Source organism: Euphorbia lathyris, chromosome 2 (genome assembly GCF_963576675.1).
Source record: "Euphorbia lathyris chromosome 2, ddEupLath1.1, whole genome shotgun sequence".
Lineage (NCBI taxonomy): Eukaryota > Viridiplantae > Streptophyta > Magnoliopsida > Malpighiales > Euphorbiaceae > Euphorbia > Euphorbia lathyris.
The window spans coordinates 10,223,550-10,251,128 of NC_088911.1; the positions used below are offsets into that span (position 1 = coordinate 10,223,550).

General features: G+C 33.9%; 4 protein-coding genes across 4 annotated transcripts; 1 reads left to right on the top strand and 3 right to left on the bottom strand.

The window, feature by feature from the left end:
• The first annotated feature begins 463 nt into the window (after window positions 1-463).
• Window positions 464-4,307, top strand: LOC136216561 (cationic amino acid transporter 9, chloroplastic-like). Its single transcript, XM_066003104.1, has 8 exons — window positions 464-778; window positions 1,133-1,545; window positions 1,694-1,870; window positions 2,061-2,285; window positions 2,367-2,543; window positions 2,772-3,008; window positions 3,813-3,902; window positions 4,014-4,307. The coding sequence occupies exons 1-8, from the start codon at window positions 529-531 to the stop codon at window positions 4,152-4,154; spliced, it is 1,710 nt and encodes a 569-aa protein (XP_065859176.1). The 5' UTR covers window positions 464-528; the 3' UTR covers window positions 4,155-4,307.
• Window positions 4,308-5,328: 1,021 nt separating this feature from the next.
• Window positions 5,329-8,999, bottom strand: LOC136217130 (uncharacterized). Its single transcript, XM_066003715.1, has 2 exons — window positions 8,834-8,999; window positions 5,329-5,964 (listed from the first exon to the last, which is right to left on the bottom strand). The coding sequence occupies exon 2, from the start codon at window positions 5,910-5,912 to the stop codon at window positions 5,430-5,432; it is 483 nt and encodes a 160-aa protein (XP_065859787.1). The 5' UTR covers window positions 5,913-5,964; window positions 8,834-8,999; the 3' UTR covers window positions 5,329-5,429.
• Window positions 9,000-9,996: 997 nt separating this feature from the next.
• LOC136216564 (peptidyl-prolyl cis-trans isomerase FKBP20-2, chloroplastic) lies at window positions 9,997-16,455 on the bottom strand. Its single transcript, XM_066003108.1, has 7 exons — window positions 16,323-16,455; window positions 14,583-14,664; window positions 14,284-14,498; window positions 13,034-13,143; window positions 11,389-11,497; window positions 11,210-11,286; window positions 9,997-10,240 (listed from the first exon to the last, which is right to left on the bottom strand). Exons 1-7 carry the CDS (start codon window positions 16,381-16,383, stop codon window positions 10,118-10,120), a joined length of 777 nt encoding a protein of 258 aa, XP_065859180.1. The 5' UTR covers window positions 16,384-16,455; the 3' UTR covers window positions 9,997-10,117.
• A 4,792-nt stretch (window positions 16,456-21,247) lies between these two features.
• LOC136216565 (phosphatidylglycerophosphate phosphatase PTPMT2-like) lies at window positions 21,248-26,253 on the bottom strand. The gene is made up of 6 exons (XM_066003109.1): window positions 25,712-26,253; window positions 24,526-24,648; window positions 23,948-24,041; window positions 23,733-23,815; window positions 23,524-23,613; window positions 21,248-22,163 (listed from the first exon to the last, which is right to left on the bottom strand). Exons 1-6 carry the CDS (start codon window positions 25,946-25,948, stop codon window positions 21,789-21,791), a joined length of 1,002 nt encoding a protein of 333 aa, XP_065859181.1. The 5' UTR covers window positions 25,949-26,253; the 3' UTR covers window positions 21,248-21,788.
• Window positions 26,254-27,579: the final 1,326 nt, after the last annotated feature.

Sequence of the window (27,579 nt, forward strand, 5' to 3'; positions counted from 1 at the left end):
TTTCTGATATTATTTTCGAGTGTATTGCTTTAATAAATGAGCTAGATAATATCTCTTTCGTCAAACGTTCAACGAACTGTGCCGCTCATAGCTTAGCTCGGGCAACTAATTCAGAGTCTGGAGGAGTGGTTTACAAACCCTCCTTTCCTTGTTACCATTCTTTCTGCTGCTGAATACAGCTAATAAAAGTTTATTCTTTCTTAAAAAAAAATAACTTTTATGAATAAAATTACTTATGACTGCCCATTTTGGAATATTTGCTTTTTGCACATCATATCTGATTTTTAAATTATAGATTGTGAAAGATTTTTCAAAATTAATTGCACTTTAAGACTTTCTTTATTTATAACGAGACACATGAGTTTAAAAAACGACACATGGATGATGTATTTGCACACCTCATTTTATACTTCTACTTCTATATTTTATTAAGAAATAGGAGCACGTGACGAGCATGCGCATATATATTGAGAGAGAATAAAATCCGGTTGCCGGAGGTTGAAATTGAAGACGAGAGAGCTTTTATTCATGGGAGGCCAGAAAGTAGTTAGACCCAACTCTACCCAAGCTCCTCCGTCCTGGTTTTCTCAGTGTTGGTCATCGGCTCGCCGGACCAAACCTTTAATTTCTTCTTGCGATACTGTTTTCGGTAGAGCTTCCGATAATGGCCTCATTCGCCGTCTCGGTCTCTTCGATCTCCTCCTCCTCGGCATCGGTGCTTCTATTGGTGCCGGTATATTTGTCGTTACAGGAACTGTCGCTCGCGACACTGGACCTGGTATCATTCTCTAAACCTGAATTCTTACTGTTTCACTTTGTTCATGAATTTCGGAGTTCTGATTTTGTGAGGTCGCTTGAATTTGACCGTTCTTCAACTTGAGCTTTAATGGAATTCTTATGTGAATGTTCATCGATTTTGAATAATTTGATATCTAGATTCTTAATGTCCGTCGAGTTGAAGGTCGCTTGAATTTGACCGTTCTTCCACTTGAGCTTCAATGAAATTCTTATCTGAATGTTCATCAATTTTGAATAATTTGATTTCTAGATTCTTAATGTCCATCGAGTTGAATTTATGAAATGCTGTTTTGCGATTAACTCATTGTTATGATTTTTTGGTCTTGAATTTTAGGCGTGACGATTAGTTTCATACTAGCTGGATTCTCATGTATATTGAATGCACTTTGTTATGCCGAGCTAGCTTCTCGATTTCCTGCTGTTGTTGGAGGAGCATACTTGTACACCTATTCAGCTTTCAATGAAATCACTGCTTTCCTTGTTTTTGGTCAGCTGATGGTTGATTATCACATTGGCGCTGCTAGTATTGCCCGGAGTTTGGCTAGTTATGTAGTTACAGTTTTAGAGCTATTTCCTGTATTTAAAGATCATATTCCAGGATGGATTGGACATGGTGGTCAGGAATTCTTTGGAGGAACACTTTCTATCAACATTTTAGCACCAATTCTACTTGCTCTTCTTACTGTAATTCTGTGTTGGGGTGTTGGAGAGTCTTCAATTGTGAACTCTATCATGACTGTGACAAAGGTGTTCCATTCTTAAACCTAATTCACTTTCAGCATAGGTTCAATCTTTTACTAATTTGATAGCATTTTAATTTCTGAAGCAGTTGTATTTAAACATTATGTGTTGAAGGTCCAAACAGGAAGTAATAATTAATTTTCCCCTGCTGCAGATTGTCATTGTTATAATTGTCATCTTTGTGGGTTCATTTGAGGTTGATGTTTCAAATTGGTCCCCTTTTGCTCCAAAGGGTGTTAAAGCAATATTGACGGGAGCAACTGTAGTATTTTTTGCATATGTTGGGTTTGATGCGGTTGCAAATTCAGCTGAAGAATCAAAAAGACCACAGGCACGTTTTATTCTTTTTGTTGCTTTTTGGTGCTTACTTTTGCAGTCTATGGAAGTGTTCAATTCTTTTAGTTTCTTTTAGGTGCTAACTTTGCAGTTCATGGAAGTGTTCAATGTGTTATGTTTCAGAATCATTGTATGCTTCAATCCTTTTATTTTAATTTTTTTCTGACTTCTTCTGATTTTTTCAGCGGGATTTGCCACTGGGCATCATAGGAAGCCTGGTAATATGCATCGTCTTGTACATTGGGGTCTGTTTGGTGATTACTGGAATGGTGCCTTACTACTACCTTGGCGAAGATGCTCCTCTGGCAGAAGCTTTTAAATCAAAGGGCTTGAAGTATGTTTCTATTCTAATCAGTGTGGGTGCCGTTGCTGGGCTTACAACCACTCTTCTAGTTGGTCTTTATGTTCAGGTATATCACTTCAACTCTTTCACATATTAAGATTCTATCTTACTGCCTTTACAATTGTGAATGACAATGTGTTATGCACAGTCTCGGTTATACCTTGGACTTGGAAGGGATGGTTTATTGCCTGCTATGTTTGCTAAAGTGCACCCAACTCGCCACACTCCTGTTCACTCCCAAATTTGGGTTGGTATTGTCGCCAGCATTTTGGGGGGATTATTTAATGTCCATGTGCTCTCACACATTCTTTCAGTCGGTTCATTGGTATGTCATTCTGATCCTTTTTTGCACCAAAATTATACTGTAAATAACTTTGGCATACAACTACTTTCTTTCTGAAATGCATACAGTTTGCAAACACATGGATGCAAATGCAATTATCAAGACTTTTTGTGACATGTTCTGAGACTGCATGTTTGCTAATTTGTTCTGCTAGTTATCAGGAATTTAACTGGGGGTGTTTTGACTATTTTTAGTGGTTAACTTTTGCAGACAGGCTATTCTGTTGTTTCAGCTTGTGTTGTGACCCTCCGCTGGAAGGATAAGACATCAATTCAAGCTTCTTCTAGATGGACTTCAGCATTTGCGGAAGGTGTCATTTGCATCCTCATAGTTGCGTTCTGTGGCTTTGGTGCTGGACTATTTTATCGTTTTGGAGCTTCATTTGTTTTTCTGATTATATCAGTTGTTATAGCAGTACTTGCAACTGCGGCTCTTTATATGCGCCAAGTGAGTATTCCCTCTATTATAAATGCTATTCCTTCCCAGCAGCATGCATACAGTACCTGGTAGTTTTTGCAGTTATGTTAAATTTGCTGTCATGAATGATGAATTAAATGTGGTACATGTCTTGATTTCAAGTATTGTAATGTCAAATTTATTTTCTTTTTCCGTTTCTTTTGCACACCAAAAATCTTGACTTTATGCTGTTGTTGAAAATGAATGACAAAGTAACCTTTTCTGAAGTAATAACTATAAATCGCTTGATTGTCTCTTCTTATAAGAGCAGTCCTTCGATTTTGATCACATTGACTTTAATGACCATGTAGTATTTGGTCATTCACCATTAGATCTAGGTTTATTAGAATCCTAAGGTGGGGATTTAAAGCATCCTAAGGGTTAAATTTAATAAGTCTAGATCTAACGACTAATGACCAAATTCATTTGGTCATTAAGGTCCATGTGAACACTGCTGGACTGTCCTCAGTGGTTTAGGGACAGTTCTTCCGAGAATAATTACAAGGGGACGAGTGTCTTGTAGACGAGTACAGACTTATATTATCGTTTTGTTTCATGTGGCAGTAGTAGGTCGCCACTGTACATATGATCTCGTCCTTTTTCATTCTACATTGGACTTTGTTTTTGTTTGAGACTGAAAAGTTAGAGGTGTATTTCCATTATTTAAATCATAGTTAGGCCATAAATGCCATGAACGAAAAATCAAAGTAAATTTTGAAATTTTACCCGAAGTGTTATATTAACTTATCGGAAAAAAAACAATTGGTTCTCATATTGTTCACTTATCTTTCTCAGGGTTACACAGATCCTCCTGGGTTTTCTTGTCCTGGTGTTCCGTTCGTGCCAGTCATTAGCATCTTCTTCAACATCTTCCTGTTTGCTCAGGTGCGTACGAATTCGAGTTCCACCAACCTTGTCTCCTTTTAGTTGCTTCAGTCGAGATTTGGACTTAAAATGCGATTAGTGATGATTGAATTATCCTTTTACCCTACGCAGCTGCATCATGAAGCGTGGGTGAGGTTTGTTGTTCTCAGCATAATTATGTTGGGAATTTATGCTTTTTACGGGCAGTATAATGCCAAACAAAGTTCAGACGAAATAGTTTACCAGATAGCTCCTGGGGAAGCAAGTCATTGATTATTTTCTGGTAATCTGTTTCCCATTGTCATTTGTATTTTATGATCATTTGTATGAAAACATTTATATGTAGAAATCCTCAAATATTTAGAAATAGAGATGTTGTATAAATGTGAATAAGTGAATGTATGTAAAGACATTAAAATTCTCAAATTTCTCTTTTGTGAATAGAAAAAAATCCATGTTTTCATCAAATTGGTTTTGGGTTCGGGTTTTTTAGCTTTTCGGTTTGAAATCGGTTATACTTTTAGTTATTTTTCTTTAATTAGGTTCGGTTCGATTTTATGGATAAAAATGTAAAAAATTGAGCTGAACTGTATCACTCATATTATGCATTCATATACACATATTTAGGTTTGGTTTGATTTTTATGGATAAACAGGTAAAAAAAAATAGAACAGAAAGGTAAGATTTATGTTGTACAGAAACTCTTCTTCATTAGCGTTCCTCCATTTCGTTATGGAAATCAAAAATTATAAATATAACTTTACCTTTCGATGGATGCGGAAAACCATATTTTGAATCAGTTAAAAAATATTTTCACACTCTCATCTCACATTAATAAATGTGAAAATTCTATCAAATGAGTAATAAGTCAATACATTCCAACTTTTAAAAATAATATTAAAATTACAAGGTGTTTAAAAAAATACAAATATGATGTAGAACATTACCTTAAAATAAGACCAATAGCACGCTGTCTCCTACTTCCGAAGAAATCTCTGACAAATCATGATGCTTTCGGCATATCGAACGACAATATGACCAAAGCATCCAACACCTTCCTAAAATACTTGCTTATTATAGATATAGAATGTCTAAATGTATCACTTGTATCACATTAAAAACCTTCATTGACTAATATGTATAAACAAGTGTCAACTTGCTCAAACACATTTATATATTTACTATCTATTAACAAATTTCTTTCAACCATCAAATTCACTAATTTTGCAAATATATCTTTATCAAGTCGTAGTTGCTGTTGCTCTTTACACGACATAGGAGTTTAATTTAACAACCTATATATATATTCACCACCATTTTCTCCTCCATTGTCTTGGTGTTGATGATTCTGTAGGTGGTTAGAGTGATCTCCTCATTTCTTCTAATGCAATAATCATAATTGCTCGTCTAAGTAAATAACAAAACGTACCAATTAAAACAAAGTAAATAACAAAAAGTGTCCATTAAAATAAAGTACACAACAAAAAGTACCATTTAAAATAAAGTACACAACACAAAACATAAACATTATCACCAAACTAATCTTCATCATGATCCACTATCAAGGTATTTCAAATAAATCCACCTCTGATTATCATTTCGGAGTGCTAAGAAACAGTCAGCATGTTTCTCCTCACTTAAGTACTTAATAGCAGACACAAAGTACTTATCACCCCGTTTCTCAGAGACTCCCATTGTTGAAAGAACATCACTAACTCTTTGAATCTTTGAAGAACCACTAGATGAACCAATACCACTACCACACAATAACTCAATAATAGTATCAAAACTAGTTTGCCTTCTTTTAAATTCAGAAGAAGTTATAATCTCTTCACTTGTTCGTTTGGAGGAGGTGCTACGAGATACTTTTCGCACAACAGAATTTGGAGGGCATTGACTTTCGGCGCCAGATGATGAAAATAATATGTCATTATTTTCATTCTTATCTATTTCACTATCTCCAAAACCTTCTTCTTCATGGACGGTCAAATCCTCAACATTATTTGTTAAATATGATCGGGATTTTGCCATCACGGATGCAAAGCAACCACCAACACCATGAGCAGTTTGACCACCAAATACTCTACGCAACAAATCAACATTCACCAACTCATTCTTAGCTAATGCTAATCCATGCTTAGTATTCTTCTGTAATAAACAAATTTTATATTTCAAAATACATACTTGGTATTATAATTCAATTCGATTCAATCGTAAAAAGAAAAGTAAAGTTTCATACCTGCAAGTAAAAATTCCATTTTCCTTCCTAACCATTTAATTACAAGATGGTCTTTATCTTTCAAACGTGACTTTGCTTCTAAGATTTGTACTTACAGTTTGTTGATGTTTCCATTAATTAGGCCTAAGGTCTTATAGCAAACAAGGCATTATGACTACAATTAAGGATTAGAAATAGGAATATCAAATGAGTTTTCGTGTCATAATCATGTTGTATGATCTATATATTTTACATCAATAGAAAAATGATAATTATGTCTGTGTTAAGCGGATTAATCTCTGTAAAACTAACCAAGCTGGACCTAGTTAGATTAAAAACCAAGGATTTTCATATTTTACATTCTGGTCTAGAAAACGATATAAGTGTTCTAAGTTAAGTATTTTTCAGAGATTTTATGAAAAAGTAAAATGCCTCTTTTATTCCTGAACATAATTTTCACAATAAGTACATGAAACGAACATGAAATGCGGAAATGTTACTGAATACAAGTGTTTGTGCAACATGACTAATTCCCAAAAAAGAAACTGGAAAATTATGGGTTTTGCTTGCTATTCGTCGTCCCTATTTTACTTACCGTCGCCTCCTATTTGACATTTTTGCCCTTTTCATTTTTCATTCAAAAAAGTGAAATTCTCTCAACCGGTGAAGAACAAAACGAAGAAAAATCATGCCTTCAAAACAAGTTAAAATACTTGAACATCTAAGTTTCGTATTTACCAATAATCTGACATTTAACGAATTTCACTTGAAACGAATTTTCTTTTCGTTGAATTTGCTCTAAACGGGTAGCCCATACGGTCCGGTCCATGGACCGGTAGAAACGGGTAGGCTATCCGTTTTGCCTAGGTAGAAACGGGTAGGCTATCCGTTTTGCCTAGGTAGAAACGGGTAGGCTACCCGTTTTTACCTAGGTGAAACGGGTCCTGAACTCGTTTTCATTTAGGGAAAACAGGTTTATTTATTTATTTATTTTTAATTATAATAAATATTAACACGAGTGTACGTACTAGTGTTGGGAAGACTGAAGAGTTTCCTATTACGATTGGAGTGCATCAAGGTTCCGCACTAAGTCCATTTCTTTTTGCCATCGTTATGGATGAACTAACAAGTTCACTTCAAGATGGTATACCATGGTGCATGCTGTTTGCAGATGATATTGTGTTGGTTGATGAGACGAAAGAAGGAGTGGAGGGGAAGTTGGAACTATGGAGACAAACTCTAAAATCTAGAGGCTTTAAGTTGAGTCGAAGTAAGACAGAATATTTGGAGTGTAAGTTTAGCGGCCATAGGAGTAGGGAGGCAGGGACAATCACCCTAGATGGGAGAGTTGTTCAGGCCTCCGATTGCTTCCGGTATTTAGGATCTATTATTCAAACGGATGGAGAAGTAGATGGAGATGTTGCTCATAGGATTAAAGCTGGTTGGTCAAAGTGGAAGAGTGCTACGGGTTTCCTTTGTGATCCCGAAATGCCTAATAGATTGAAGGGAAAATTCTACCGGACGGCAATTAGACCAGCATTGTTATATGGTACGGAGTGTTGGGCAGTGAAACACTGCCACATCCATAAGATGTCGGTGGCGGAGATGCGTATGTTGAGATGGATGTGTGGTCATACGAGAAAGGACCGGGTGCGTAATGAAATAATTAGGAAAAAAGTAGGGGTCACATCTATTGAGAATAAAATGAGAGAAAACCGACTAAGGTGGTTTGGCCATGTGAGACGTAGAGCGCTTGATGCGCCGGTTAGGAGAACCGAAGAGTGGCAAAGGGATGTAGTGGTGAGGGGTAGGGGAAGACCTAAGCAAACTTGGAGGAGGGTGATCGAGAGTGATATGATCATATGAGTTTACTGGGAATTGAGGAAAATATGGTAGTGGATAGGACGGAGTGGAGGGAGCGAATTTGTGTCGCTGACACGACTTAATTTCACGGTTTTATAGGATGGTTCATGTTAGCCGACCCCGAATCATTTCGGGACTAAGGCTTTGTTGTTGTTGTTGTATAATAAATATTAAAAATTGATTGGACGCTTCAATATGTATTTTTTATTTCCAATTTATCTATACGTTTTTTCTATCCAATCAATACATAATTTATGAATAATTAAATTTACGTTCTAAAAGATAAATAAATAAAAATTAAGAAATAAAAATTAATTGCACTCGTTAATACGTATTTTGTTATTTCCAATCAATAATTTATATATACGTTTTTTCTATCCAGTCAATACATAATTTACGTATAATTAAATTTACGTTCTAAAAGATAAATAGCAGTGCGTGTTCATCAATGCAAAAGGAAAAATAGGGGCGACGTATAGCAATCCACAAAATTAATAGGGGCGACGTATAATTTATAGGGGCGACGTATAGCAATCCACAAAATTAATATAGTGTATTAGAGCATAGATTAAAAAAGGAAAAATAATGAAATGAAAATAATTAGCAGTGCGTGTTCATCAATGCAAAAGGAAGTTTCAGAGTTGGTTTCCTAATCACTTTGCTTTTTAAAACTCCATAGAGTTATTTCTACTATTATATGCACAAAAAAGACCACTCAATAAATATTCCATTAATGCATTTTGATGGATTCACAAAATTGCATATGCAAAGTAAGAAATTAGGAATTTGAAACATAAAGAGAAAGGAGCAAGTAAGAAATTAGCAAACAGGAGATAGTAGGGAGGGAAGGTTCAGAAGTCGTGAATATTACCTTGTGCGGAGAGAGGCGGAGACAGGAGTTGGGGCGGCGGCGGAAGGAAGAGAGGCGGAGACAGGGGTTGGGGCTGCGGCGGAAGGGAGAGAGGAGAGAAAGGATGGCGGTAGAATGGGGGTAGAAGGGAGAGGCGGTGATTTTATTTTCAGGCGAAAAGTTGACCTAAAATATTAAATGACTTCTTTACCTACAATAATAAATGACTTTACCTATGAAAATACTCATAATATTTACTAAAGCAATTTTATCCTTAACATTTAAAATTGTATAATTTTATCTTTAACTTTGATAAATTGAATCAACTTTATATTTACGTTATTTTATCACTAATTAGTAACAAATCACAAACATGATTAGATGTGAAAAAATAAAATAAAAAGTAAAAAATATATTGTATTTTGTACGAGTTTGACAAAAAAATTCAAATATTTCGTCAAATTTTAAAAAATTTAATCTCCAATTCTAGCATTAAATCACAAAAAAATATGAAATCTTTTTTTAAAAACAACGAATGCACAATTGGTGTTAAATAAGGAACAAAATATATATGTTTTATAATGATATGTGAAATTCACCCAATTTATCAACATTAGGGGTGAAATTGTTTTTGGCTGCCAACATTAAGGGTAAAATTGTATCATTTTAGACGTTATGAGTAAAATTGCTCCTGGATGTAAACGTTAGGGTATTTTTACATATTATCCCTTAATAATATTTTTCAATATTATTACTATTGTTGTTGTTATTATTATTATTTTTTTTATTTTTTTTTTTTTATAAGTTTATTATTATCATTATTGTTAAGTTAAGTTAACTTAATTTCAGTAGCATTTAGTTAATTTAATTTCAGTCAAAAAAAATAAAACCTTATATAATAACAAAATAAACACTGTAGTATTTTTTGTTACATTGATTGTTTTTGTTATTTTTATTGTACGCATCTCTCTTGTTTTGTTGATAAGTTTTTATTGTCTCTCTGTATTTTGTGAATTTGGTGTTTATTTCTCTTGTTTCGTTGATAAGTTGTAATTGCCTCGTTGTATTTTGTGAGTTTCGTGTTTATTTCTCTCATTGCTCTATATTATATAAATTTGGTGTTTATTTCAATTTTGACAGAAAAAAGTTTCTTGATCTATCTGATTTTATAACGAACAAATGAATCGACCAAAAATGTATTTTGCATTCCGAAAACCTACGGACCAAAACTTGTTTTTGCTCTTCCAAATTTCTAAATTAATTGTTACAAAACCAAAAACATCAGAAATTAGAGGAAAAAGCATGTCAACTACATACAACATCAGAGTAAAATCCTACTATAGTCCGCCTTTCACAATCTTTGATGCCAAGAAGTTCCACATCAAATACTTCAAACTGTTTTGCACTGAAAAATGTTGAAGGTCCTACCTGTTTGAAACACAAAACGTTGTGAAATTTAGTACCGTTGTCAATTTCGGTGCGATAACACGATCTACATAGACATTTCTCTTGAGACAATTATCATTTTTTGTTGCATTTATATCACAGATAACCATCATGTGGAGCATATAGATCACATAACACGATTATGACACCACAAATCAATTCAAGATAATGATTGTTCATTGAGGAGAGGACGATAACACGATCTACATAGACAATTCTCTTGACACGGTTATCATTTTTGTTGCATTTATATCATATATAATCATGATATAGAACATATAGATCACACAAAACGGTTATAACACGGCAAATCAGTTAAAAATAATGATTGTTCATTGAGGAGGGGACGATAACATGATTTCATAGACAATTCTCTTAACACGGTTATCGTTTTCTTTTTGCATTTATATCATATATAATCATCATGTGGAGCATATAGATCATATAACATGATTATGACACGACAAATCAGTTCAAAATAATGATCGTTCATTCAGGAGGAGACAGTAGCACGATCTACATAGACAATTCTCTTGACACGATTATCATTTTTGTTGTATTTATAGCATAATCATTATGTGGAACATATAGATCACATAACACGATTATGATACAACAAATCAGTTCAAAGTAATGATTGTTCATTGAGGAGGAGACGATAACACCATCTACAACAGTTATCACTTTTTGTTGCATTTATATTATAGATAATCATCATGTGGAGCATATAGATCACACGATTATGACACGACAAATTAGTTCAAAATAATGATTGATCATTGAGGAGGAGAGGATAACACGGTCTACATAGACAATTCTCTTGACACGATTACCATTTTTGTTGCATTTGTATTATATATAATCATTACGTGGAGCATATAGATCACATAACATGATTATGACACTGCAAATCAGTTCAAAATAATGATTGTTCATAGAGTATAAACTCACCGGCGGCCCCAATTCTGGAGGAATGATTATTCTTCTTTTCCCCCCAGGTTTCATGTCTTGAATACCTTCTAAAAATCCTGAGTTTTTAATTTACTGTTACTGTAAACTGCTTCCTTTTTGGCAGAAAATTAGGCAAACATTACAGGAGTATAGTAATTTACAGAATTCGGGGTTTTTACCTGGAACTAAGGCACCCGTTCCCAAGCGGATTTTGGCCGGAGCTCCCTGTAAGTAGGTGCTGTCAATGCGTCGGCCTGATTCATTGTAGCCGATATAGTGGAAAGTCACCTGTAAAGTTTCATTGACAAGTCACAGATGCAGCTCAAGAATATGAAATAAATTAAGGCATCCATGTCTTGGCTTTGCCCGGAATTCCTAATATCCAAGACGGGATACCAGAAAACGAATTGTCAAGAAATCAATGAATGGCGTAAAAACACATAAAAATTTAATATGAGATGTATAAATTTTGCTAACTCCAAGTCCTACTCAAGTTTAGTGATTTGTTATGAGCATTCTGCTCTACTCCGCATCTTACTCTACCAGAACGGATTATGCGAACCAAAATCGTTATAGTAAGTTGTACGAATTTTTATTAGGAATCTGTTCTTTTTAGTTTTGGACAATTACATGAGTTTCGAATATTTAGTCTTTTCTTTGCGTATGTATACCCCAACTGTTCAGTCTTTACAATATTGTTTTGCAAGGGTTCTTCTTTATTCGACCTTGATTCGTTAACTTTCTTGGAGATCGAAATGTCGTTATGGGTTTTGTACACCCTTAGCACAAGGATATCATTAGGAAAGACAACCAAGAACTAAGATTCTAACTTATATTTAAGAATGCCAGGAATGGTTAGCAGATTATCGGATCCCAGGGTAAAATGCACCGGAAGTTCGGAGTATATTTCATAAAGGTTGTTGAATTTCATTTTCTATCCATAAAAGCACTTACTTAATTTCAAATAAAATCTCTGAGCAAATTATGCACAAAAATAAATTAGAACATTCATTGTGACACGAAAACTATGAAGCACCAACTTTTCCTGGGGTGGGAGTGGGGGTGTCGGACTCGCCAGACACGGCCGGACTCGCACCCGACACGGCAAAAACGTGTCCCGCCGTGTCCAGTTTTTTTAAACAGAAAAAAACCAAGAGGTTATCCCTCTAGTCTAGAGTAAGGAGCCAAGCAGAATTTATCCTCTATATGCTTAAAAATGACATATTTACACTTATAAATATTCCTAAAGTTGGACTGAAAAATGACAAATTTACCATCTATACTTAGGGAAATAATTGGACTGTAATTTGTGTACTTTTATTACTTTTTTTATATATTTTTTTATGTAATATATAAAATTAATTATATGGAAAATTGCTGTGTCCCGCCACACACGTGTCCCCCGAGTCGGCGGTGCTTCATAGCACGAAAACAGTTGACTCCCAATTCATGTCGGATATGCCAGACTTCTACATTGACACATGGAAAAATGTCAGCTATTAATATGAAGTGGACCTTTAACTATCAGCTCGAGCTTTTAGCTAAAACGGTTCCATGACAGAAAGATTTTGCATATTCTTGTTTGACATATAATCAACTTTTTTTTTTGTGCCACAACAACATTTTGATGAGTTTTTGTACATAATTGGCCGGAATGACTTTATTGAAATCAAATATGAAGTTCACTGATTTTGTAATAAATGAAATTCCATATTTTTTATAAAACAGACTCCAAACTTCAGTTACCTTCATTGCAATTTACCCTCTGATCCCATGATGAAAAAGGGAAAGGAATTGGCTTTAATAAGAAAAGGAAAGAAAAACCTGTTGACCAGTCTTTGGGCAATCACCTTTACCGACTTCGAAATCCCGGTATATAAGCCCGGAGTCGCGCCTCACGTAATTCTCCGACGCCACGACTTTAACCTCGAAACCTGAATGACATTAATTAAGTTCCCAGCAACTATGAATATCAAGCTTAACGTTTTAACGGAACTTCATCGATTTTGAACTTCAATATTAAATAACAAAACGTTCAAAGACTTTTATGTCACGAAAAGGAATTATAACATTAGTAGCCTAATAATTCGGAGCCATAGATGTACCACAAAGACTGTAACAAGGAAAACAAAGATCTATTTCGTATCAACTATGGAAATTTGATTGCAACTATATTTGTATAAAATATAGAAAACGAAAACGTTGTAAAATATGCAAGCAATAAAAATATATGGATATATGTATAAACTTATAAAATTATAAAGATGTATGTTTAGTTTTATGTATATTTATGTATTAAAAAGATATAAAACTCGCATAGTAGATGGAAAAAAGAGACTTTTTCATTTTGAAAGCTTATAAAGATAAGGTTGTAAATAAGTTGGGCCGCTCAGGGAGTTCGGCTTGATAAAAGTACGACCATGTTCGGCTCAATCTATAAATGACCTGAGCTTGAACACTGCGAAAATCGGTCGAAAGCTTGCAAGCAGGCTCAATTATAGGTTCGTGAACAAGCTCGATTATAATGTTCATAAACACGCTAGTAATCAAGCTTGGTTCGATTATTTTTTTAATGATAGTAATTCTATAAAGGGGGAAATGTAAAACAACGTAATAGTTTTGTGTTAAAGAATTTCAAATGAACATAATTAATGAGTCGTTCGTGAGCGAAGTTCGTGAACAAAATTAACGAGCAGCTTACGAGCAAATGTCGCGATCAAGCTTGTGAACAAGCTCACGAACAAGATGTTGAGCTCGAGCTCGTCAATTTTCTGACGAGCCGAGCATGAGCAGGCAAAAGCTCGGCTCTGCTTATAGAAGATCTAAAAAATATTAGAGATTTAATAAACATGTGATTAGAAACACATTATATCATAGAAAACGAGTTTACAAATCTTAAGAAACGAGTTTCAAAGTTCCCTAAATGACGGAAATCTGATCCAAACGTTTCCCACAAGTTTCTGGGAGTTTTGATGTCGGTTTTTGAAACGTTTGGGAATGTGAACCGCTTTAAAATCAAAGTTTCTATGCAAAAATAGATATCAAATATCAAAATCAGATTGAAATCTACAAACCTTCTCTAACAAAATTAGGAAAGTCATCAGGCGCATTGTTTTCTCTCTGTACCCGTTTGTTCTGCTCTAAGAGCCGCCTTTCGTCATATGGGTTCTTACTCTTTGTCTTCCCCATTGAAGGTAAAGTTGGAATAAAGCAGGAAGATGCAGAAAACAAAAGGAGAAACCTTCGCCTCAATTTCTCTTCACAACGTAATACATCTCCATTCCTCACCCTGAACATACAAATAATTCTGATTTGCAAAATAATGCATATGAAGTATATGATCAATCGAGAGAAACAAGTTTTAGGGTCTCACCAGTCATCATTGGAGTTATCAACTGTATGCTTCTTTGAAGCAAAGACTTGCCGTAGCGTTACACAAGCTGAAAGGGTTTTATCTGCGAGAAAGTAAAAAAGGAAAGTAACTTTTTACCATAGTTGTTAAAGTAGCAAGGTGCACTAAGCCACTAGGGGGTCCTAGAGCTTAGGCGCAAGGCTCAGGGGCGTGCCTGATGAATAGAAGGCACAGAAAATGAATAAGAAAATAATACAAAATCTAATTATCAATATTTCATACTAATGTCACTAATACTTTGTAAGTAGTTAAGGCACAAGTTATGAATCTTATGATGATCGAAAAAACACATTTTAACCACACAAACAAACAAAAAACCACATAAAAACGTATTATTAAACGATCAAAAACACCAAGTTAATTGTTGACAACATAGACTAAGAAACTAGAACTGCAGTAGACATCTGCTGGTTTCTTGTCTTGCACTACAGAAGGAGCTCCTCTCCTGTATACGTCTCTTCTTATTCTTTTTTACTTAGATCGACGGTTTTTAGATTTAAGTTTAGTAAATAGGATAAGTGGTTGAGATTAATCAACCTTTTACTTTAATGAGAGCAGTAAAAGAAAATTTAAAAACCGCACGCCTGAGGAGAGCATGCGACGTCCAAACGACGCACACAGGGTGAGCCTTTTAAACATTAGCCTCGCCTAGGACTTATTAAGCACAGAACCTTGAGACTCGCCTGAGGCGCGCCTTTAACAACTATGCTTTGTCCTTGTGCAAACGATCTCATAAATACAAGATTTTCCCTAGAAAATTACCTTTTTCTGAGAAAATTCCTTAACTAAGGCTTGGTTATATGTTCTTTTGGGCCTCATGCTCCTGAATGGGTTGTCTGAGGGCATAAATGTAAATGTAAATCATACTGGTTGTTTAGTGTTTGACTGCAACTGAGAAAGTTGCACCAACTGTTTTGATATCTAACACCACTTCTAGTGTCAGATGTCAAACATGTCATATGTTGATATCTGACACTGAAGTATTGGGTTCTTTGCATTTTAAGCTGGTATTTTAAACACCGGTTTTGTACACCCTCACTTAAATTAGTATTACAATGACAAAAAAAAAAAGTTAAGTAAGCACACAGCCTATGTTACCCCAACATGGAAACAGACACCAGAAATGTCATTTATAAAACATAACCTTCATAAAATAGCCTTTAAACGAAAAGGCACACCCACACGAGAGGGACATGGACAAGAGGAGTGTTTGTACAACATACAACACATCCAAATTGCAAAAACCTATGTTGCTCTTCTTCATTAGCATTTCCTTGTTTGTGTTAGTTTCAGTTTTCATTGCCATTTTCTAGCTATATTTTTTAGAAATAATGTTTTCTATTTCAGTTTCATATTGTAACTGACTAATAAAATAACAATCCGGAAACCCTAAAAAATCATGATAATTACTAGAAATTCCATGGAAGGAAATTTTCAAATTCTATTGTCCCATTTTCTCTCACACACAAAAAGGAGAAACAGAGAACGAAAAGCAATTAGCAATTACATAATCTGTAACTTCATCGAACACAATGATTAATTAGAAAGATTTTGATCAGAGAAAGAGAAAGAGAACAGAAAAAAGGAACTGCCGATAAACCTGCAACTGTACTAGTAATGCAGCATAAGCCAATTTGAGTCGCTCTAAGAAATTGAACTTGGCGATAAACAGAATCTAAAGAGAGAGATAGAGAGACTTACAAGGAAGAGATGAACTGGAAAGTGAAGAAGGAGGAGATGAGAATTGCGTAGTCTTCAACATGGCTTCTATGGATGAAACACAGGCCTTTTTTTCTGTTATCCTTTGTTTGGATTTGTACCAGAAATGAACATATCCAAATATCAATTTCCTCCTTATACTCTCTTTACTTTTTTCTTTTTCTTTTTAAATTATTTTATATAAGTTGCTAAAATACCCAAATAGTTTACAATCGGGATCAATTTTATCCATAAGTTTAAAATGGTACAATTTTACCCTTAACACTGAGAATAAATAGCAAATATACCACTAACATGATGTTGGGTCAAATTAAGAAATAATTCCGTAAATTGTCTCCTTAGACCTTGTTTGGATAGAGTGTAATTAAAATAAGGTAACGTAAAGTAAAGCAAGTGAGGTGTATGAAATAACTTGTTGTATTTTGATGGAAGATAGTAAGTGATGGTTTAACAGTGTAATTATATATAATCCTTTCATTTGTATAAATAAAATAAAAGACGATGGTAATTTTGGAAAAAAAATCTATACCATATGATCCCCTCCCATTTGGAGGAAATTATTTGAAGCACCCAGTTCTCCATATCAAATGGAAGGCCTCTCATACATATTTTGTCATACGTATTATAAGAGACCTCACTATTTTAATTATTACGTGGGATCACAATACACGTGTCCAAATGTGAATTGGAGGTCCTCCAAGTGACATGGAAGACCATTCATTTGTATAAATAAAACAAAAGACGATGGGTAATTTTGGAAAAAAAAAAAAGATCCGTACCATATGATTCCCTCTAATTTGGAAGAAATTATTTGAAGCACCCGATTCTCCATATAAAATACAAGGTCTCTCATACATATTTTGCCATATGTATTATAAGAGGCCCAATATTTTAATTATCACGTGAGATCACAATACACGTGTCGAAATGTAGATTGGAAGTCCTCCAAGTGACATGGAATATCAGGGGCTTAATATAAGAACTCCCAATTTGGGGTGTAAGAAAAATTACCCAAAATTCATCATCACATACCCTCGCTTACTATCCCTTTCAATGACACATCTAAAGAAACAAACAATGTTACCTCATTACACTTACTCTCACTTACTTTAAAATATCATCATCCAAACAATCTCTTAGTCATGAATAATGTCTTCTACCTTTACATGTATCACTTATTAGCAGCAGATCACAACTGTATAATAAAAGTGATTTTTAAAAAAAAAATTAAAAATCATATTATATTTTATACGAAAATCCAAATATTTCATCGAATTTAAATTTTTTTATCTCAATTCTATTATTAAATCATAAAAAATGTGAAACCTTTTTTAGAACCAACTGATAGTCAACTGGTATAAAATAAAAAACAAAATATATGTGTTTTATAATGATGTCTGAAATTGATCAAAATTGTCAACGTTATGAGTAAAATTGCTCTTGTCTACCAATATTAGGATAAAATTATATCAGTTTAGATGCTAGGAGTGAAATTGCTCTTAGTTGTTAACATTATAAGTACTTTTTGTAGCTTATCTCTTTTTTTTTATCCTTTTTCAATTAAGTATAGGTGACATTTGTATACACGATACTAATTTAGCGGGCTAATTATTTATTAAACAGTCATTTGCTTGACACACCCTAATTTTTTTAGTTAGGTTTAAATTGATACTTTAACTCAAAAATTTACCAATATTTAAAATTTTATTATATTTTTTCATACTTTTTTATGTTACCTTAATTAAGATAATAAAATTGCAAGTAGAAGTAGAGATAGAGATAGTAAAATTACATGTTTATAAATGTATTACACAAACTCAATATGATAGGTATCATGAATATTTTAGTTTAGGTGAATTTTTTTTTTTTAGTATTTTTTTTAAGATTAAATGTTAATCTTAAAATGTCATGAATATTTAGAAATGGTATTATTTTCCTATATATATTTTTTTAAGAAACTCCTATACTTTTTAATATCACAATTAAAATTGATAGGTGATGTTTGGTTTATTTTAGCATAGAATAACTATGTTTCAAATAATGATTACATTATGATCTTATTGTTAAGAAACCTGCCACGGGTCTGGATACCCATCCTGAACCGTGTTTCTTGGACTGAGATTAGACAATAAAAAATTATCTTAGGTTAAAACCCGTCTATTTTTTAAGCGATCTTGAGATTGATAAAAATAGCATGGACCAGCCCGCCCGTCTATTAATATTAATTAATAAATTTATATATTAAATATTTAATTTTAAGTATAAATTTTATATTTTATAATTAAAAATTGTTGTATATATTTGTAGGGTGGGTTTATATGAGCTAGAGTTGATATTTGATTTTTGGGAAAATTACACAGAAATTCATTTTTAAAAATTTATTTACAACTATATCAACCATCATTCCAAGCACTGTAGCAAGCTATAAAAGTGTCATCTGAACTCCGCAACACCGCTCTCATACTAATTTTATCAGCATCCAGAAAAGTAGCAGCATCGCAGTTGCATTTTACTTGGCCTCTTCTAGGTTTCGTCCAACCAACATCTTGCCTCTCCCTACCCCTTCGAACAGCATCTTCAGCAGGTACAATATGCATTGGATCGGCAGCATTATCAGGTATAATGCCCATTGAAGCATCAGCAGCAGCAGGTGCAGCCGATGTTGAAACCATATCAGTAGCAGACGCAAAGAACAAAGGAGCAGCAGCAACAACATATGAAAGATGTCGACCAGCAGTAGGTGCTCGGTGAGCAGCAGCAGCAACAACAACAACATGAGAAGGATGTCGAACAGCAGTAGGTGCTCGGCAAGCAGCAGCAGAAGGTGATCGGCGAGCAGCAGCAGCCACATGAGCAGAATGTCGACCAGCAGTAGATGCTCGGCGAGCACCAGCAGAAAATGCTCGACGAGCAATATCAGCAACATATGAAGGATGTTGACCATCAGCAGATGCTCGGCGAGTACTAGCAGAAGCTGCTCGATGAGTAATAGCAGCAGCCATAGTAGGAACATCCAACGTTGAACCAACATCAGCATCAATAGGATCATCCGACATTTGACCAACAGGTACAGACGACGTTGGGCCAGTAGAAGGAAGCCGTATCAGAACATCAGCAGCTCCCTCAAATGATTTCTGGTACTTCTTCCAATTTGTTGGGAAATTCAAACCAGTACGAACAGTAATAACAGTAGGTACAAAGCGCGTATTCCATATCAGATCATTCCTGCTTTTCCAAATAGACCATAAGACAACAACAATAGTACACATCAGATCCTTGCGCATTCTCACGCACACATTAAGAATGCTGCTACTGAGATATTCATAATTAAATACATTTGTATTAATATATGATTTGAGTTTGAGTTTAGATTTTTTAAATTATGGTGTAAAATCATAATATATAGAGATTAATGACATATTAAGAATTAAGTTTGATGGTATGACTTAATTGTAATTTTGTACTTAATTATGATATTCATGTATTTGACCCTTGATTTTTAAACTCAAACATAGCTCAGTCCAAACCCGCCTAAATTAATAAGGGACATGACTGGATTTGAATCGAGTATTGTTAGGCCCGAACCAAACCCATGTACATGTCTATTGTTAACATGATTTAGCTATATAATCAAAGAAAAACACCATCAAAGCAGCAAAAATGGATAAGTGTATTTTTTAAGGGTTACAAATGAAGAGAAATGAGTTGAAAACAAAAGAGTGGGAAAAGGGGCTTTTATAGGTCTTCCAATCTTTTCGAACTTTTTTTCCTTTGCCACGTTAGCTAAGTTAATGGGGTAAGCTGAAATTTCTCGATCACATATGGCGATAAACAGAATTTTCATTTTGCAAAAAAAAAAAAAAAATCATAAGAACTGATTCTAGAATATATGTAAAACCACAAGCTTTTTTTTTTTTTTTTTGTTTTTGTAATTTACCCCATATATAACTTTGAGGCTTTTACTAACGGCTCTATTAATTAAACCATTAAAATTAAAGATCATAGACTTAATAAAAAAAAATATAAAGATCAAGGGGTTAATTTTTGCTTATAACAATAAAAACAAAAATGAATTATAGAAATTTAATTTATTATAAGTTAGCTAATATAAAATGTTTGTATACGACGTGAATTAGTATAAAGTGATGTATTTTTTTCTATCAATTCTGTTTATATATTAGTTTGTAGATAGAATACTAAATTCAGTTAATCCATATGGTATTTTCTAAAGACATAGACCTTTTATTTTTTATTTCAATTTTTTTTTACTTTTCATTCCACTATTTTTAATTGTTGAACATAAATATTCCAACATTTAGGGGGAAAACTGAAAACATTAATTATTTATTATCCTTAAAAAAACAATAAAATATATACATAGTAAACAAAGGTCAAAACACTTAATTAAGCCTCTCAATTTTTAAAATTTTAAGTATTAAATCCCTAATGTTTATTTTTCACACCATTAAGCTCTTAGTAGGAAGCTCAATGTGTAAAAGTTTAAGTTAACCAGAGAAAATAAATGAATAGGGAATCAATCCTTAAACCCTAAGAAATTCATGTTTTAGCCCTTTTACTTGGCTGGATTTCTTAATAAATCTGTATATTTTGATTTGGCTTAAATTAGCCCTTGTGATTAGTAATTTTCAGATAATCTAACCCCGAACTAATAAATTCATCGAATATATTTATGACTTTCAGTTAACTAGAAAGTCATCATCCATGCCAAACATAGTTTTCTTAGTTTCTATAAAGCCAAATGAGAGAAAGTTAGTTTTGTCAAAACGATACATTCTCAAAATTCTTACCTTTAAAAAGGGCAACGCAGTGAAGTACAACGACACCAACTAGCGGATAACAAAAGCTATAACTATTTTAAAAGAAAAATGAACTAAACATCCATCAGCTAACAACAACAATCGAACATATTGAACATATCAAATACAAAAAAACGACCCGGCGCTACAATCAAATACAATAAACGACCAGGCGCTACAATGTTATTCGTAGCTCCTACTTCTAACTCATCACAAAATAAGAATACTCAGCAAATGGATGCGAAAAAATTGGCACAAAAATGAAAAGGAAAACAACAGTCTTCTTGTAGATATTGACATTTCAATAGACTTGGATGTCAACAGTGAGACTTATCATCCTCCACGGAGCTTTCACGCTTTTCTGATTTGTACGGTAACTATTTTCAAAGAAAAATCAACTAAAATCTATCAACTAGCTACCGGTAAGCAATAAGAGTTGAACCAAACCGACCCTTAATTAAAAGGAACACATATCAAACACAACAAACTATGGGGCGCTACAATCTTATTCGTAGCTCCCACTTCAAACTCATTGCAAAACAAGAATACTTGGCAATGAATGAGAAAATCTGTGAAAAAATTGGCACAAAAATGAACAAACCACAACACTGCTCTAGTAGATATTGATATCTCAATGAACTTGGATGTCGACATTGAGACTTGTCAATCGTTCTTCCTCGACAGAGCTTCCAAGCTTCTCTCTTGAGCTTTTCGGGTTTGAATGGTAACCAAGCCAGAGGCAGGAAAGTCTGGAAACAGCTGCTTGACTAGCAAACTGAACTCTGCAAACCAGGCTAGATTCTCCCAACCTCTTTTCACCATCCATTACAACTGATTCACAATCGAAATCGTATCCGTCGAGATCAGAATCTGTTACAACCACAAATGGATCTTCATCCGAGGCTGCTACATTCTCCTTGGTGTCTTCTTTGGTTAGAGAAGAATTTAGGGATTTTCCAAAAGTGCCAATTTCCTTCACCTTGAGAAGATAGTAATCTTCAACTGCCTGTTTCATGAAAATGTCCCACAGAATGAGTTCAAAAATTACAAACCAGCTTACGCACAGAGTGTTTGGTAAGAAGGGAACTAGGAAGGAGCGGACTGATACCCATCATTCGGGTAAATTGCTTCCACAGCCCTGGTACTAACATTATGACCCCTAAACTTCATTTCTTGACATAAATTTTTTTGAACTTTACATTCTATAACATTAAACTCCAGATTAAAAAATCCGTTAAAAACTAACAAAATGTTGAGGGTAAAATAGATATTTGACCATGATTTTTTATGGCATGGATAAAAAGAGTCAATGATGAAGTTAAACTTGTCCAAGTCATCATTTCGCTAATTCTTTTTTTTTATGAATTTGGACTTCAATGTTACAAAATTGTGAAGTTCAATGTGTTTTATGTCAAGAAATGAAGTTTAGGGGACATGATGTTAGTAGCAATATAGTTTAGGGGCCACGGATGTATTTTACCCCATCCTTCCTTCCGCATATGGGCCTCCATTTTTTAATCCTTCAAATTTTGAAGGATTGTGGGAAGAAAACAATTTTTTATATTATTTTATTACTTATTTATCCTTTAACTATTCTTTTTCTTTTATATTAAAATAATAGTTATCTTAAGTTAGAAGGGACAAATAAGCAAATTTACACATAATTATTTATTAATATTCCAATCGTAGGGAAATACATTTATCCATCCTCCCTTTTATCCATTCCTCCAACCCTAGGAAGCACCACACTTCTAGGAGGTTAATGTACTAGAGTCGGACACTCCGGACTTTCATTTCTTCCAAAAACTAAGCTTGGCCATTTACATATGCAACTGTTTATCAAGTTATTGACACAACTTACTAGTAGCGTTTACATGAAAAACCAGGGTAAAATACATCTATGGGTGTGAAATATACCGCTACTAATATTAATGGCCCCTAAACTTCATTTCATGATATGAAAATTGTTAAACTTAACATTCTGTAATACTAAAACACAAATCAACAAAAATCCATAAAAAAACAAATTAACGGATTGATGACTTGGACAAGTTGAACTACATCATTCCCTCTTTTTGTATCCATGTCACCTAAAATTATGGTCAAACACCTATTCTACCCTTATCATTTTGTTAATTTTCAACTGATTGTTGTTGATTTGGACTTTTAATGATACATAAAATGTAAATTCAAGGATTTTTATGTCAAAAAATTAAAGTTTAGGGGCTCTAATGTTAGTAGTGCTATATAGTTCAAGGCCATGAATGTAATTTACCCCGAAAAAATACATGGTTTATAACGTCAATTATCTGACAACTTTGGTATTAGAAAAATAAGATTAGTTGTTGTTCAAAAAGTCTACACACCTGCCACTGGGAAGAGGCCAAAAGTACTCTCGGCCTAATAGACCTCACATAATCATATGCATCACTTGGTGTCATATGCCTGTGCTGCACCTGTTATACAGAGAAGGAACAAAAGGAAAAACTAAAATTAAAATTAGAGTGTATATACTATGTACTATATAGTCAGCCAGACAGCCAGTGAATTTGTTTAATAATGGGTGTATACATACAAGGTAACAGAGAAGAACAGTCGTACTGCGCCCTCTACCAGCTTTACAATGAACATATGTTGTCTTCCCCGTGGAAGCATTTTCTACAATAATTATATTAATAGTGAATGAAGGACATTGATAAATCATATTCGTAACTACTCTGCCACACGAGAGGAGAAAATCAATAAAAAACAGTAGCACATCAAATAACTGAACATAGAGAACATGCATACCGTGAATGAAATCCACAGCTTGGCATATATCAGTGAGTGATGGAGCATAAAGATAATCTCTAGTCGGAATCACCAAATGAGCAATGTTGTAAGCCTGCACATATTATCATAAACCTATAAGCACTTGAAAAGCATGCATTTTTATTAGGGGTGTCAAAACAGGTTGTCATGTCATAATCATGTTAATGTGATCTATGATCTATATACTCCACATAATTATATATGATATAAATGCATCAAAAGGGTCGTGCCAAGTGTGTTCTCTGTAAATTATGTTGTCGTGTAAGAAATTAACAGCCCTAATTTTTATTCATGTCAGATCAAAACGCCGGGGAATAGTACTGGCACCGAAACTATTGATCTGAGAACACATTCTATTTGGAAGGAAACTGTAGGCATAAAAATATTTTCCAATCTAAACCAGCATAGAAGTATGCCCCATAAAACCGTTATCTTCATAAAGAAAATACAGCTATGAAAAACATACTTTTACCACTAATTTATTATACGTTTACGCCATATTTATAGGTTATTACATGCAGATGATGTTGAGACGAACTAATATTGCATTAACTCACATGATACAATGATGTTGGTACCAAAGTCTCATACGGTTCATTTAAGGTAACCACTGCAGCAACTCCAAGATCCTTCAAGCGAGGAACATCAGTAGGAAAGGGAACAGCACCTAATAATATGAACTGAAAGAAGGGAAAAATGAATAAAGATTGATGGATCAAAATAACAAAGAAGATGTAAGGACTGAACAAATGGTCAAACTTTTCGAAGAAATAATAAAAATATATGCCAAAAATATTTATTTCCAAGCAACATACATTATCAATATGGGTTCTTCCGGTCACTTTTTAGAACTGCAATCAGACAAATAAGGGGGGAAGATAATAGATTTACAAGGTAAGGTAGGTTTTTATAAGAGGGCAGGCCAAAACCAACATTTTGAGGCAGAAAAGTATCACACACCACATTTGCTCGATTACTGTGATATTAAACGTTAATTGCAAATCATGTTCATCTCTAACTGTAATGCCACTCGACTTTATTCATATCAAATAAAAGGATTCTACTCTTTGGTAATGCAGTTTGGTTTTAATTCCAATTCAGACAAGCAACATAGCATTACAGTAACAGTACATGAAACCCCAGTTGCCACCCCTAGGGGATTCCCCATTACCCAGGGATCCGCCCGGGAGGGGAGAGGATGAAAAAATCTCAGAAACCTTTAACAGGGATTCCCCATATCTGTCCCTGCAAGTGTGGGGGATGGAGTGAGAAATACATCCCCATCCCCGTCCCCCGCCCTGTTACCACCCCTAGAGGTTTCCCTCCAACAATAAGCATGTTTCAGTTAAAATCGTCAATCTACTAACTTATGATCCAAACCTCTTTCTACTTTTTTCAGCCACTTCCCTGTCTAAAACTATTACCATAGTTAAAAGCATTTTCCCCAACATAAATATCCAAAAAGAACAGCAAATTCACAGGACACAAAACAATTTTGAAAGTAGAAAATTGAAACCCAAACAAGTTAGGCTTTTAGGTCTAAATGACCACAACAATGGAGTTTTTATCCGTTTGTAAATCCAATTTTCCCCTGTTCATCATCATTTTATGCATATTATCCAAGGAACCCTTAGCAATTGCAGGAAAAACTTGAGATAATAACCAAATAAATTCATTCAGCGAGCAATTACACATAAAGAATGTACAAAAACAAACAAATAATTTGAGTTTACGATATTATACCTCATCAACCCTATCCCACCACCGAAACTCAGATTGAATCTTGTTCCTCAAAATATTGTACAACAGTGTGGGATAAAACAAAGCACGAGCCCCTACTCCAACCAAAACCCGCTTCGCATCCAAAACGGAAATAGTACTGCTGCTATAACCATCCGAACCAGATGAAAATTTCTCCTCCCGGCTCTTCCCCTCCACCTCCGCCTCCACTTCCCCTTCCTTCAATTCCTGAATAAGCATGCCTCAACCTCAATTCGCCAATTCAGATACAGCAATTTCACCAAAACCACGAAACAGGAACAATTCCGACACCATACAGAAGCAGGAATTTGTGAATCCACAACGGGCAGAGAAATGCACATATATATGAAAACCTAACCGGGAAAATGAAAGGAAAACGAGAGATTTATGGTAAGAGAATGAATTAGATTTGGAAGAAAATCAATGTAAGATTCTAAACGGAACAGAAATGGAAAATTGCTTATTCTAAAATATTCTTCACTGACGATTTCCTTTTCGATCAACAAACCCAAAAAGGACGTTTACTGTCATAAAAAATTTAAGGAAATTAAATTATCTACATGGTAATAAACATAAATATTATATAATCGAAAATGAAAATGAGGTAACTTATAATTTAATAATGTTTTCTTTGAGATATAATTTAATTTAGACATAATACTCATTTGACTTCCTAAATTAAGTTTTTAAAATCAATTAGGATCTTAAACTATCAAAATTATCAATCATATCCTGAACTAATAAAAATTTCATCAATTGAATCCTCATTCTAAACAAAAATAATCAATTGAGGCCTCGTAAAAAATCATTCGGTTGAATAGTTTTAAACTTTCTTCTCTAAACTCATTTTCAACTAACACAGAGATTTTTACAGTCTATATCAAACAGTCACAGTTTCTGATTTTAAAATAAGATGAGGACTCAATTGATGATATTTGCTTAGTTTAGGGATCTATTTGATGATTTTGATAGTTTAAGGTGCTAATTGATTTTGAAGCTTTAGTTTGAGGACTCATATGATGTAATGCCTTTAATTTAATAACATTATTGTATTCGGTAAAAATAAATGAATATAAAATTATTTATTACTTTTATAATAAAAAATTATGTATTTGGAAATAATATAAAAGGTACAGTATTTTTAATTTGGCTCTTCAAAAAAAATCTCCTAATTTAGGGTTATAATAAATGGAAATAATTCTTTTTTTTTTTAAATGGAAATAATTTAAAAGGTATATTTTGGAACATCAAAAATATCTCTATATTTTAATAATATTATTGTAATTAAACATAAAATTATATTATATTTTTTTTTGAAAGAATTTTTTTTGAAACACAACACAAAGACTTTTAAGGAGATTATCTATTTTAAAGTATTACATCCTTCGTATTGCACTTCAAAAAAAAAAAAAATCAAACAATATAATATAATTAGGCCTAAACCATATGCAGCTCCCTGAACTTGTCACTTTTAATCATTTTACCCTCTAAATTTACGGGACGGCTCATTTGCCCCTTCAACTATTTAAAAGTGGTATTAGCAACCCCCTGTTTTCTTTTTGTTTGTTTTTTTCATTTTTAAAATTAAAGGTTTCTCCTCATTTTACTTATTTGTAATGCCAACGTGTATGTGAATTCGAGATTCTGATTTTGTTGCTTTGTTTTTTTGAAGGCTTGGTTGCCCCTCATAAGATACTCGTCCATTAAGTGATACGCCCCATACTCATACTGGTGCTGACACTTTTTCCAAATACTGCCAAAATTAGGATCCGTCCTGTATTCTCCTCGGATGTGTTCAAAACACTCGACCTCCAGGTTCACTATCTTTAATAGTGCCACCCTCCGGCTTA